The 13,402-nt window shown below is 37.2% G+C and overlaps 1 protein-coding gene across 1 annotated transcript; it reads right to left on the reverse strand.

The window, feature by feature from the left end:
* Positions 1 to 697: 697 nt before the first annotated feature.
* On the reverse strand, positions 698 to 12,430 carry LOC5571500 (proteasome activator complex subunit 3). Its single transcript, XM_001659700.2, has 4 exons — positions 12,206 to 12,430; positions 11,590 to 11,727; positions 1,360 to 1,803; positions 698 to 1,293 (listed from the first exon to the last, which is right to left on the reverse strand). The coding sequence occupies exons 1-4, from the start codon at positions 12,233 to 12,235 to the stop codon at positions 1,150 to 1,152; spliced, it is 756 nt and encodes a 251-aa protein (XP_001659750.2). The 5' UTR covers positions 12,236 to 12,430; the 3' UTR covers positions 698 to 1,149.
* Between the last annotated feature and the right edge of the window lie 972 nt (positions 12,431 to 13,402).

Below are 13,402 nucleotides of genomic sequence, written 5' to 3' on the forward strand. Positions count from 1 at the left end.
CGATCTTTGGCGGTATGCAGCAAACGGCGAAGGATGAACCACGAGCTCGCCCAACTCTACGGCGAACCCAGTATCCAGAAGGTGGCCAAAACTGGAAGGATACGATGGGCAGGGCATGTTGCAAGAATGCCGGACACCAGGCGTGGAGCGCAGCGAGCTAGGTGGGCGGATCAAGTGCTTATCGATTTAGCAGGCTTGGAGTAGAACCGAGGATGGAGAGAAGCGGTCACGAACCGAGTATTGTGGCGTGAAATTGTTTAGTCAGTGTTATGTGTATAGATGTTAACTAAATAAATGATACATTAAATGAATGCTGTGGTTTTTCCATCAGAGATAGTACTTTTGGCAGAGATATTTCCATTTTTTCTTAAGGGGAGCATATCAACTCCGACCCTATGAGAATGAATTGCATTTTTTTTTTGGATAATGAATAAATATACCTAGGATGTTTATTCTGAACATTGTTGGGATGACTCTGATTTGACCAATTTGATCAAAACCGACGAAGAAATATCTCTACAATTCGCCACGTATCGCACCTGCAAGCCTCCAAAAGATCATGTGGTTCACGGACGGCTCCCTTTTGAATGGCAAGAACACAAGATAAAGAAGAAGGTTCTAGCATCAACGTGCTTTCATAATGAAACAATGATTTCTTATGTGATATGAGCTCGGAAAAGAAAAAGCACAAGCAAGACGTGTTTTGGAGTGATACCTCTATAAAAATGTATATTAGATACCATTTTTCATGTGGAATCCGGTTTAATCTTGAATTAAAAAACCAAAGCAATGTAAACGAATTGCGAACAACCGTTACTGGATTTAATGCAGTTGTAAGTCTTAACACTGTTCTCCAATGAAGGTTTAATCTTCAAAACATGAGAAATTGTAAGTAGCATATGACTGTTTTCTTTTTTTACGGAATAATAAAACATATTCAAGAGGTTGTCCCGTAATCATTGAAACAAAGTTTGGGTCATGAGAAGTCAACACTTCTGGATCTTACTGCCCTGCGCAATTGCGCTCGGCGATCTGCTGTCGTTTCTTCAAGGTGCGAATGTGTACTGGAGATAATAGCGGGAAGTTTTTAATGGTGACTTGTCTTCTTGGTTCTGGTAAATTACTGCCGCAGCTTATTTCACATTAAACTTAATACAAACTTTCCGCGTTGGACGATCGTGGCTTTTTCAACTTCTCCATGTTCTTAATGACGATGTCGTGAAGTGAGCAGTAGCGATTTCTCACCTCACTCAGTACGAGCCATAAGCTGAGGAACTCCTTCTCGTCCAGTTCCTACGGATATAAAAAAAAACTATTGTTTAAAGTAACCGTTCCGATCCTGATTCACTTCTACTTTACCTGAACTGCACGACGATAGTCATCAATGTGCGGATACTTGGCCACTTTGGATACGACCTTCGCTCGCGAAACAAAGTATCTGGAAATCTGATCGAAGAACGCAGCGGCTTCCGTCTCGACTGACTGGATCTCGGCGAGGGTATCTTCCTGGATCGACACACCGAAGTTGTTTCCGTCTTCGATTTTAGGAATCATGAACGAGATCCACATCTTGAGAAGATTCGAATCTTCCACCAGCGCTCGGATGACCGGTTTGACCACTTTGATCAGGTCGCAGATCGGCGTGTTGCACTGAACTCGGCCGCTCGGGAGGGCCATCACCTTGGTGCCGCTGACCGAGGACAGGTCAAGTCGGGCCCGCTTGGCACCTGGTTCGTCGGAGTCGGTCTTTTCGCCATCGGCGTTGTTTAGGTCGATCGGATCCGGCACTGGAATGTTGAGATCCTGGAAAGAATCGAACATGAGAGCAAGGGTTATTGATTTTCAAACTTATTTCGTATTAGGGAGTGTATTTTAATTACGTTATGGAAGATTTGATCTGATTATTTTTCAAACTTCTCTTCCATACGCTTTTGGTAAGGATACTTCAAAAACTTATATGAATTGTCACATTGGTAAATGCTGGGCACGGCGTCCTATACCCCTTTGTATAATCCTTAGAATCTTGCCCAGGAACTCCTATCCTTACCTCCTCGCGGTACTGGTACGAACAACCTTAGGGGCGATCCATTAATTACGTAAGACAATTTTCGGGGTTTTTCAACCCCCCCTCCCCCCATGGTAAGATTTTTTGTATGGAAATTAAAAAAAAATGTATGGCGCGTAAGAAATCTCAAAACCCCCCTCCCCCCATAAACCCTTTCATAATTAATGGACAGCCCCTTAGGTAAAAGACAAGGACACTGTCTTCAGCCACTTAGCTGCACAGACTGTAACTTAACACTAGACAACGGACAAGCATGCTCCAGTGGCACAGCCCAGATACATTCCTGACGAAAAGTTTCAATGGCTGAAGCGGGAACCGAACCCACATCCCATGGCACGATGCGCTCAAATGCCTGACGACACTAACCGCACAGCCACGAGGCCCACAGATCGGGTAACCAACCCAGTTGAAAACTTCAGTCGTTTTTTTTTTTACGAGAAAGAAATCTGTAATCAGACCCCTGGGAGGTAGCTCAAGGAGTGTGATGATGCCGCACCACCAACCACCTTGCAGTTCTCCTGCAGTTATGGACCCCCTACAGAAAAACATAAAATTAACACTCAAAGCAACCTTATTCCTATGAAAATCCACCGGGGGGACTTCGATTGCATTGGTGGTCAGCAGTTTCAGGCAAAATATTTGATTTGGAACGCATAAATACAGATATTTGAACAGTTTTGTAAATGAAACCACACAAGAGGGTCCATAATACGTATTTCCAGGTGGGTTCATAATAGGCATGTCGGCAGCGAGTCGGATTACATGGGAATCAAATGGAGGGTCCATAATAGGAAACGTCAAATTTGTAAGCATTCCTATTATGGACACCGGGAGGGTCCATAGTATGCATTCGGACAACAGTTTTCCAAATGCCATCAGTGCACCAGATCCCGCTCATTTAAGGGAAGTCATGTGTTCAAATGTTTATTATAAAATAACTATCGTGTCGATCAATACCATTTTTATGTCACAATGTAGCTCCAAGTATAGGTAATCAGCGGCAAAATAAAAAGAATCTAACAAAGTTTCATAAAAAAATATTTATTTCCATTTGTTACAGCATCTAAGTGTTCCTATTTCCGCTCACGGTAAACAGATTTCGAGACGAACTAACTAAAAAATGCATTATTTCGAATTTCGTTATTCATCCTGGTATTTTTTATAGTCAAACCATAGCTACTACTGCAATAAAGAAGGCTGTATACTAAAAACAACATTCCTTTAAAATTTTGTTTGATTTTTTGCATGAGCGGTTATTGGAACACACAAAAATACCTAGTGACCCAATAACCGCTCACGAGGTCTTGTGTATTCAATATAAAGTATTATTTTATCAAATGAAAATAATGTCAGGCGACTTCATTGGAAAGTTGTTAAAAGTGCTAGAATATGTCCGTGCTAAAAATGTGGATTTTTTATACGAAAAATCAATTTTTACTCTAGTGAGCGGAAATAGGGGCATGAGCGGATACTGGTACACTGATGGTGCATATTTCGCTGGAAAAATCGAATGATTTTGTATGTTTCATAGGCGTATTATGAAGAAAAAACATTGAACTTGTTGTTAGACTCCACAAAACGTATACGCGTCTGCAGAGGCGCGTCCACGTTCAAAACCATGGGTAGGACAAACGTTGGCAGATATTTTGTGCACAGTGAAGCAAAGAAAAATTTTACCTCTGGACTGGAAATTGAAAGCTACTATATTTGTCGCGTAAGTGGCATTTTGGTTGGATTTAAATTGAGTTGGGAAAATTCTACTATTTCTAAACGTTCTAACGATATTTTCAGTACATTTTTCCGCTCAAAAAAAAAATAAACCTAATTCTTAGAAGACTAGCTGTTTTGACTCCCGTACAATTCGCAGAGAATGAAAAATTGCTGAAAAACATCAAAGTAGATTTTCACAACCTTGGCTTTTGTCACTGACATCCCTTGCATCTAACCGGTTGGGTGACAAAACGTCGAAAGACAAAATGTCGAATGCCAAAACGTCGAATGCCAAAACGTCGAAAGGACAAAACGTCGAAGGGACAAAATGTCGAATGCCAAAACGTCGAAAGGAAAAAAACATCGGAGGGACGAAATATGGAAAAGCAGAAAAAAAACGAATGTCTGACAAAGCGTTGATTGATTTGATATTAACCCAAGGGATATGAAGAAAATCGTAACGTAAATGCAAATATTAAACAATGTTTTAAACAGTTAAGGCAGAGAAAAATATTTTTTTTCCAATGTTATTACCGTGATACCTTTATTTTCAATAGGTATATAAAATAGTCAAATTTAAAATAGCCAAGACATGTCGAGATTGTTTAAGATAATGTTTGAATCGTCAGGTTACAAAACAATTATTGGAGTCTTTCATCAAAGTGTTAATTTTAGTCAAACATTTAATGGAGAATGTGAAGAGCGTCTTTTGAAATAAAGATATCAATTGACCATAGTTGAAATTTATTGTATCCTACTGGGTTTTCTTATCTATTAATACTTGTATTGTTCTATCTATTTTGGTACTATCTCACTATCGCATGAATTATAATTTATAAAATAATTATAATATAATATAATTATAAAACTGTCTAAGTTCTCTACACAAAAAAAACAATGTCTAAACTTAATTCAGTACTTCATATAGGAAACTTGCATAAGATCCTGATGTGATAAGATTCATATGTGATCTTTAGGTTTCAGAAATGATAATCATGTTTTGGCAAATAAAAATCGGTTTCTTAAAAGAATATCGATTTAATTGTACTTATTGAACAAAAGAATAAGTAAATTTTTAAAGAATAAAGAATTTACTAATTGTTCAAAATTCTGTGTTAGTTGTTAGTAGTTAGTTTGCTTCACATTAAAAAAGTTGAACATGAAAATGAAATTAGGTTATTGAAATCATGTTTGGAAATATCATCCCACCTTATACTAACAGTTATACATTAATGTATAAGCTAAATAACATGAACTACAAACACTATACTAACAATCGCATACGGAATTCGAAGGTAGACGAAACTGATTAGTTTGTATAACAGCAATAAATTTGTCAGTAAGAATCCAATCTCATGATAGCTGAATTTTCTAAAGAAATTTCTCGAAAACATTGGAAATGTTCTTCATAGAAATTTGTGTACAAATGATCAGAGGAATTGTTTGAAAAATTATTGTAGTATAGACCGGATTTCCTCGGAAAAAAATCTAGAGTTCTTCAGAAAATATCCTAGAGCAGCAACTGGAGATTTCTGATTAGTTCAAAAAAATATGAAGGAAATTCTAGGCTAGCTTTTAAAAAAAAATAATAAAATGAAATTTGAGGAAATTACTCAAGTATTTCCTGGATCAAATTTTTGAGACGTTCTTCTAAACATCCTTTGAAAAACCGCTGGAAGAATTTCTGGGAGAATTGGTAGAGCAATCTCCTGAATTGTGGAATCTGAAACGAAATTCTTGAAGATCCTGTTGAACTAATTACAGTCTCTGAAGATTTCTATGGAGCCTGTATAATTTAGCATCAGGATTCAATGCTAGTAGAATAAGAGTAAAAGAGATTTTAAAGTTTGTTTGAAAATCATTGTAGATATTTTCAATCGTTCTTCTCATGAGCCAGAAATGTTGGGATCATACACAAACCATGTCACGCTTTACTAGGTATAAGAATACCATGAAAAATCTTATCGTATCTTCCATCCTCTATAAAAATAAGTATGACGTTGATCGAGTTTATATTGTATTGAGCAGATGATAAATCATTTAATTTATTTTTCAAGCTTTTTGCTAATCTTGTTCTTTTTGTTGAATCGTGGGTAGGACATTCCATTGAATGTCCTACCCAGATGTTTTTGTGCGTAGTACATGTCCTACCTGTCCTACCCACTTCCCGCGCCACTGCGCGTCTGAGATATCATTGCAGAAAAACCAAACATGTTTGTGCCAACTCTAAGTGGGCCATACCTTACAACTTGGGTAGTTTTCTAAGATGTGTCTAGCAATTAGTGTCTATCCCTGGACATCCCCAGGGCTGGTAGCAAGAAGCGGTACCGAAAAAAGTTATTTTAGTGACCAGATTTGAGAAATAAGTGACTAAAAAGTGACTTTCGATTCTCGAAAAAGTTAATAAAAGTGACTTGAAAATCAAACCGTAATCAGTTTTATTTCAATTCTACTACAGTGATCCCTCCATGAGTCGATGTTCCATGACTCGATATCGACTCATGGAACCATACTGGAAACAAAATTTCATGGTTACTATGATGGTCCCTTCAAACAGCTTTCCAAAGGATTGCTGTTCCATGACTCGATATTTCCATGAGTCGATGGTCCCTTCAATATCGACTCATGGAGGTTTCACTGTATACTGTTTTACGATCAATATGATAGAGAATATTCAATATTATCTACCGCAGGTAGTAGGTCTAATTGAGTATCATATTTAAAAAAAACTATTGTAATTCCAAAATTTGAAGATATTACTAACATATTTTTCAAACATACAAAATAACATTTAGGCAAATAATGTTTTTCTTAGCAGATTTCCTATCTTTCCAAATTTTCGTAAAATCAAAAAGTTTTTTCATTTCACATTTTCATCCAAACTCCTAAAAATTGTCTTCGTAAAATTGAATTCATTGTAAACTGTGTAGATCCCAAAATTTTTACATTACTTCAAGTTAATAAGAGTTAAAGATTCAGTCTAGAAACATTAAAAGCGTATAGATGAAGTTCCGTCAAATCTAATATTTACAGAAAAATTTTTCTATTTTGTGCAACTAGATCAAGATTAAGGAAAATGTTATACTTGGACATTAATAAATATTTTAAATTAAAATAATGATAGAAGATCGAATATGATTGAAATACTGTTTAAAACCAATGTATCACACACGCCAACTAAGAGAGAAAAAATAGTTGATATAAGCCTGAGTGGCATTTCTATTTTCCATCAGTAAGCTTAATGGGAGGTACGTTTGGCAGAATAGATATATAACATAAAGACAACAGGCCTAATAGGCTGTTCTTCTGAGTTATGCTGTTAAAGTAGTAGTTATTGACACTAAGCTTCTAATATTTCAATCAAAATTGCTAGGATACTTTCATAATTCACTTGACATAGGGGGTTATAGTCGGTCGAATTGTTATAAACTACGCAATAAAAAATACTTTAATACCGCGCGAAAACCATGAACCATATTTTGATATTAACATGAAGTTGTTCTGGTGATGACCTAACATAAAACTTAGCCTTAATTAAAAAAGGTCTTTTCATAATTTTCTCCCGAAAATTTAGCTCAAAATAGTTGAAAAAAGTGACTTTTCGACGAAAAATGTGACTTTAGTTGAAATGGCTTCGAAAAAGAGACTTTAAAATGACTGGCTTAAAAAAAGTGACCAAGTCACTAAAAAGTGACTCGCTACCAACCTTGGACATCCCGGGACAAACATCCTGGGATTTGAGAAGCATTGGGATTTCCCGTTTCCCGGGATATGAATTATGCCGTCCCGGGAATTTTCTCAAGGTGAATGTAAAGTCTGATGAAAACCAGTAAATGTTAATACAAAACAATAACATTTATTCAGACTCAAGCTTTATCCGATGTAATTGAAAAGTATCATAAAGGATGTAGAATAAATGAGTAATTATTTTCATAGAAATAATAAACTATCACATGAGTAAAACAATATTTTTATTATTAGGGTAGAAGCACCGGTTTTGACCATACACCAGTTGTAGCCATAGGGGATTATACCCCGTTTTACATATCAAATCAGCATGAAACCTGTTGTGTTCAATAGATCACATTCACATAATAGAGCTACATTCATTTACTCTTCCAAATTGATTCAAAACATAAGAAAAACAATTCGATTTCCTTATAATTTTAACTTCCATGCACCTAATTTGGCCAGGGCACTCCTCATTTGGCCACTCTCGTGAAAAATCAATGTGAATGGCCAATTTAGGAACCGAAGATAAATCTCCGAAACTGATTCCGTTGGCCTATACTGACCAACGGGATTTTCAAAGCGAAAAAATGGTTATAGCTCAGTTTTGATATTTTACACACATAATATAGATTGAAAGCTTGCATTTGACATATTTGTAGTATTAAAACGGCTTCCCATTTATTTTTATTGACATTTTCTCTTAGGCTGGCCAAAACCGGTGGTTTTACCCTATAGTAGTTGCAATGTCCTCTATTGCGTTTTTATGCAACATTAGCTGTTTTCGTAACCCTAGACTGAAAAAAAATCTTCACCTAAATTCCTAGTACCTTCAATGATTTTAATACGTTTCCTTTGTACTTAGAAGATGATGTTGATGAATTTTCAAATTTTATGGATCAAATAGACTTGTTGTTGTTCATTAATTTATAAAACATAATTTGTAAATAACCCACACTCAAGAAAACTAGGGTGACCCATTTCGCATAAGGATGTTTCGCATCGAACGTTTGGCATAATGGACGTTTCACATAAAGTAGTTTCATATAAGGTAGCATTTTAAAGAAGGCATATAATTCTCTTTATGCCAAACGTCCATAATGCGAAACGTCCACCCATAAAATTATGCGAAACGTCCTTATGCGAAACGTCCCTCCCCCCAAGAAAACAGCTCCCTGGAATACATTGCAATAATTGCACATACCTGGGTCGATTTTCTATTTCATTTATTTCATTTGTATCATAAGAGCAGTACATTCGTTGCAAATACCTTACATTAGTGTTATATATCATTTGAGTCACATCCAACGTATGTGCAAGCTTTATACCGTTTCAAAATACATTGTACAGTCAACTCTCCATAACTGGATATTGAAGGGACCATCGAGTTAGGGAGGTATCGTGTTACAGAACATAAAACCAGTGCGATCCAAGGGACCATCGAGGTAGCCATGAAAACCAACTTTTACTATGGTTCTCTAATTCGATATCGAGATAACGAATATCTAGTAAAGGAGAGATGACTGTATTAACAAAAATGGCAGCTGAAGAGTGTTTTCGCAGTTCGCACTAGAGTTGTGATTACCTGGTGGGTACTTAACTGCAATAGAATGTAAATTACACTCAAGATAAAAATCCCATTTGATTCATAATGCCAACCTATACAAATTTTTGCCCTGGAAGGCTGGTTTCTTGAGTGATAGATCATATTTTTTGTTGAATCTTCTTATATCAGAGTAGTATTAGGGGTATTCACTTAACGACGTAAATCCCTGCGTATATGGTGATAAACTCGTTTTCTTAAATATTTCAGAAAATTGCGTAAGCAGCTAAAGCCTGATTTGCTGCTGAACAGGAATCGCTAAAGAAATTTCTCGCCGATTCCTTGCAGAAATATTCTACGGCGACTCCCGTTTGAATTGACATCTCTTTCAACTGCGTACTGCGATCAGAAAAAAAGCACTTCCTTGATCGATTCCTTGCAGAAATTTCCCATGCATCAAGATAGGCCGAGAAATTACTTGTCAGCAGCGAATCAGGCTTAAGGAAATATTTCAACTTGTTGAGATTCAACAGTGAACCGATCCAATAATGTGTTGGTCATTATAGCAACTGCCATGAAATAGGTACGTTATTTACAAATAAACAATAAATTTCGGAACCCAGTATGACAAAGCATGAAAAGCAACTGGAAAAAGTAGGATTGCTCATAGATTTGGGTTTTTTAGGAAATGGCTGGGGAAAAATTACGCTAGAATGTGAGCATGGACGTAGAACATATACATTGGAATGAAAAAGGTACAGTATTGCCGGATATTGTCCGTTTTGTTGAATATTCACAGTGAGAACCGAAAGTTACCATTAGGTGACAGAAAGCTATGTCTAAGTCTCGCACAACCGAGTGTGTCTTGTTGTTATTGAGCATTGAGTTATTTAACAATGTTACGATGAAGAGAAGATCCTCCACTATCTCTAAGTGGTGATAGTTTTCAGCCTGGTCTATTAATTTGCTTAGAAACAAGGAGCCACACACTCGGCGACCAATGGCCTTAGGGCGAGATCACAGGTTATGCCAGAAGTCTAAGTATTCTTATATCTGAGTCATGGCCAAGCTGAACGCAACGCGCATTGACTCCAGCTGTTTGCCATCGAATTTGGTTCTAGTCGGTAGATACGTTCTGAATTTGAATATTTGAAGAGTTCAAGACCGCGTTGTTTTCGGTTCTGAAACAAATAAGAATTTTCATTTGGGTTCACTTGGAAAGGGAGCTATTCACAAGCGGTCGTAGCCATTTTGGCGATAATAAGTAGAATATGAAGTTCTTGTGGCAACAGTAGGTACAATTCGTTGAACTTCGGTGACGATCCCTGAAGAATTCTGAGTAATGAGGTCAACAAGCCAAGCGTGACAAGCCTTACAAAAATTTTGGAGAACTCATACAAAAAACGTGACAAAGGGGTGGGGGTGGAAGCAGGTGTCAAAAAAGTTGAAATTTAGCGTGACATAATTTGTGTACCATCCCTTATAAGACAAAGGAAAACATGCGTATATTGTGTATTCATCTAAAATTTGTTGAAAATCATGCAAATATTCGAAAAATGCATAATATTTTCAGCACTTTTATCGACTTTTCCTTAAGGTGGCCAAACTGCCCCACTTTCCCCTACATTGTGTTTTGAATATTTGAAAATGGGCTTCCTATACATTGCCATGTAAAAAATATCAGAGCTTCACACATAGGGTCTACTGGTTACCTTCGTGTTCGGGAATGCTTCGTTGATTTCTCCATTTCATCTAACTACACTTAGGTGGCATCCTCAAATTACGTAACGCTCTAGGGGGAGGGGGGAGTAGGCTCAAGCGTTACGTTATTTAACATTTTCCCAGAACTTTTATCATAAAACCTTGAGAATAGTGTAAATAGTGAATTTTTTGTGACCAGATCGAAAAAAGTGACCAAGTAACTAAAACGTGACTCGCTACCAGGCCTGCACTTGGTTACCGGTGATTTTAAGGACGAGATAACAAATTGTTCGAGATATTTGAGCGAGGTCACAAATTAAGCGAAGATGTTGTAAAGGATAATTAATGAACTCGTTGGAACTTTATCAAATACAGCTTATGCTCGATAACTGGGCTGAGAGAACCTTCCAGTTAGCGAGCAGTGCTCGATAACTGGACTGCCATTCCAACGCACACACACATTCAAATAAAAATCGAGGGGGACTTAGATGCAAAGTTTTGGTTGACGTCATTCGGCCGAAACCTTATTTTGCATTTGCACGCCCCTCGTCAGTTACGGGATGGTGAAAGTTTTTGACGTTTAACTGTTTTTTAACTGGGCTACAGCCCAGTTAGCGAGCACCCAGTTAAAAAGCAGCCCAGTTAAATAGCACCCAGTTATCGAGCATTAGCTGTACATCAAATAGTGATCGTAGAACAAATTGTTCAATATTCAAATATAGTGCCTTAGATGTTCTCGATTCTAACGGAAACAGCTCAAACGAAAATTGTCTTACTAATATTCTTTACTTTTGCATTCGTTTTGCTCAACTGATTAACAGAAAATAAACATAAAGCTTACCTGGTACACATCGGTGAAATTTCTTTCGGCAAATTCGGGAGTGGCAAGAAGATCATTCAGCTTCACAATCTTCTCCGGGAATCCTTTGATGATGAGTTCTTCGGCCTTCTTGATCAGGGTGTCTTTGTACTCCTGAACCTAAAATATAAAAAAAACGTTAGAAACATGTTACAACATGAAATAGAAGAGGAAGCATGTGCTCACAATATCTTTAGTTAAGGGTTAAGTCAAATCTATAGAGAAGTAAGCAGTAAACACCATGTATTGATAGTGCAACTCAACGAAATTGCATCGATGCAATTGAATACATTCAGTTGCATTGAGGGTTCTCTGTACAAATACAAGCATCGCCTTTGACGTTAACCTTACTTTTTGCGTAGTAACTTGTTCCATAGATAGGATGTATTTGATTGAAAAATATAAAAGGAAACAAGCAAAATACAGTAATTATGACTAACATTACTCGAAAACATCGTGTTTAACACTTGACATTTGAATTTTACATGAAATAAACCATTTTAATCATGATTTCACCTAACACGCATTATCCAAAAGACAGACGGCAAGCAGCCATTGGAAGATGCTCAGTTCTAGAACTTCTCCTTCCAATTCTTACCTTTTTCGCGGTATCGTCACCGTCTCCCATTGTGGCGATCTGTATTTACTATTGAACTAGGAACCAAAGAAACTCCAAGACCACCAAGGATGTGGAAATTGATTGGAAAATTAGCGTCTTTTGGCCACCAAAAGAAAAAAGCCCGAGAAAATTCACCAGCGCCGACGTCTCTTTCGCTTGATGTCAAAGAACAGAAGCAGCAAACAAAACTTGCGTGATGTCGCCGTCTGTCAGAAAATGCGAGCAAGCCTATATACACGGAGACGGAATTCAACTCAATTTTGGGTTGTTTCAACGCAATTCCGTAGTTGAGCCCAATAACTCAATTTTGGCTAAATTTCCAAGGTCCCCACTAGGTAGTTTGGCTTTAATTCCTTTAGAAAAATATACTCAATTTTGGATTGATTTAACGCAAAATTGAGTTCTTTCGACCCAAACATAAGAAAAGTTGCATTTACCCAAATTTGGCTTATTGGGCCAAAGTACCCCCATTGGGTAGATGCAGCTCTCTCTATTTTTGACAACATTCGTGTGGGAGAAAGAGAAAACCGAGAGATTTTGGGTTGAAACTATAATCGATATACTTAATTTTGGGTAAAGTAAACTCAAAAATTAGGTAAAAATATTTCTCCGTGTAGGAAAGGGAGGTGCAACGATCTGCTGTCAAACCACTGTCGGAGTCCCGTCGGAGTCTGCCAAATCCATCAGGCACTGAAATGAATTTTATTGTAGAAACTACTGAAGCCGGTAAAATTAAGAACTGCACCAACGATTTTCAACCGACTACAAAAATCTGTTAAGTTTACTATAATCTCGTGAAAATCACTGAGCAGTGCAGTAAATGTGACCATGTCCATAGTAGCATCCACTACAAAGCATTGTATTCCAATCCGTGACACCCACCGTAGAACACTGTGTGGTCAGAAGTATAATACCAAACTTGTCAAATCAAGAATGTGTCTAGTCATTAATACTACAACTCTGGTAAAATACACCGAACATATTTTCTTGTGTAGTGATGTTGACTATGTTTTGGTAGAGTTAACAGATTAATGTACCGTTAAGTCACCAGTCACCGTGCGGCCTCCATTCACCGTGCACATATACAAATTCCTACAGAATATTCATACAATTTTCACTAATTATTCTTTTGTCAGCAAAATAAGATAAAACTGATGAAACGAAGTAGTTATTTTA

Source organism: Aedes aegypti, chromosome 1 (assembly GCF_002204515.2).
Source record: "Aedes aegypti strain LVP_AGWG chromosome 1, AaegL5.0 Primary Assembly, whole genome shotgun sequence".
NCBI lineage: Eukaryota > Metazoa > Arthropoda > Insecta > Diptera > Culicidae > Aedes > Aedes aegypti.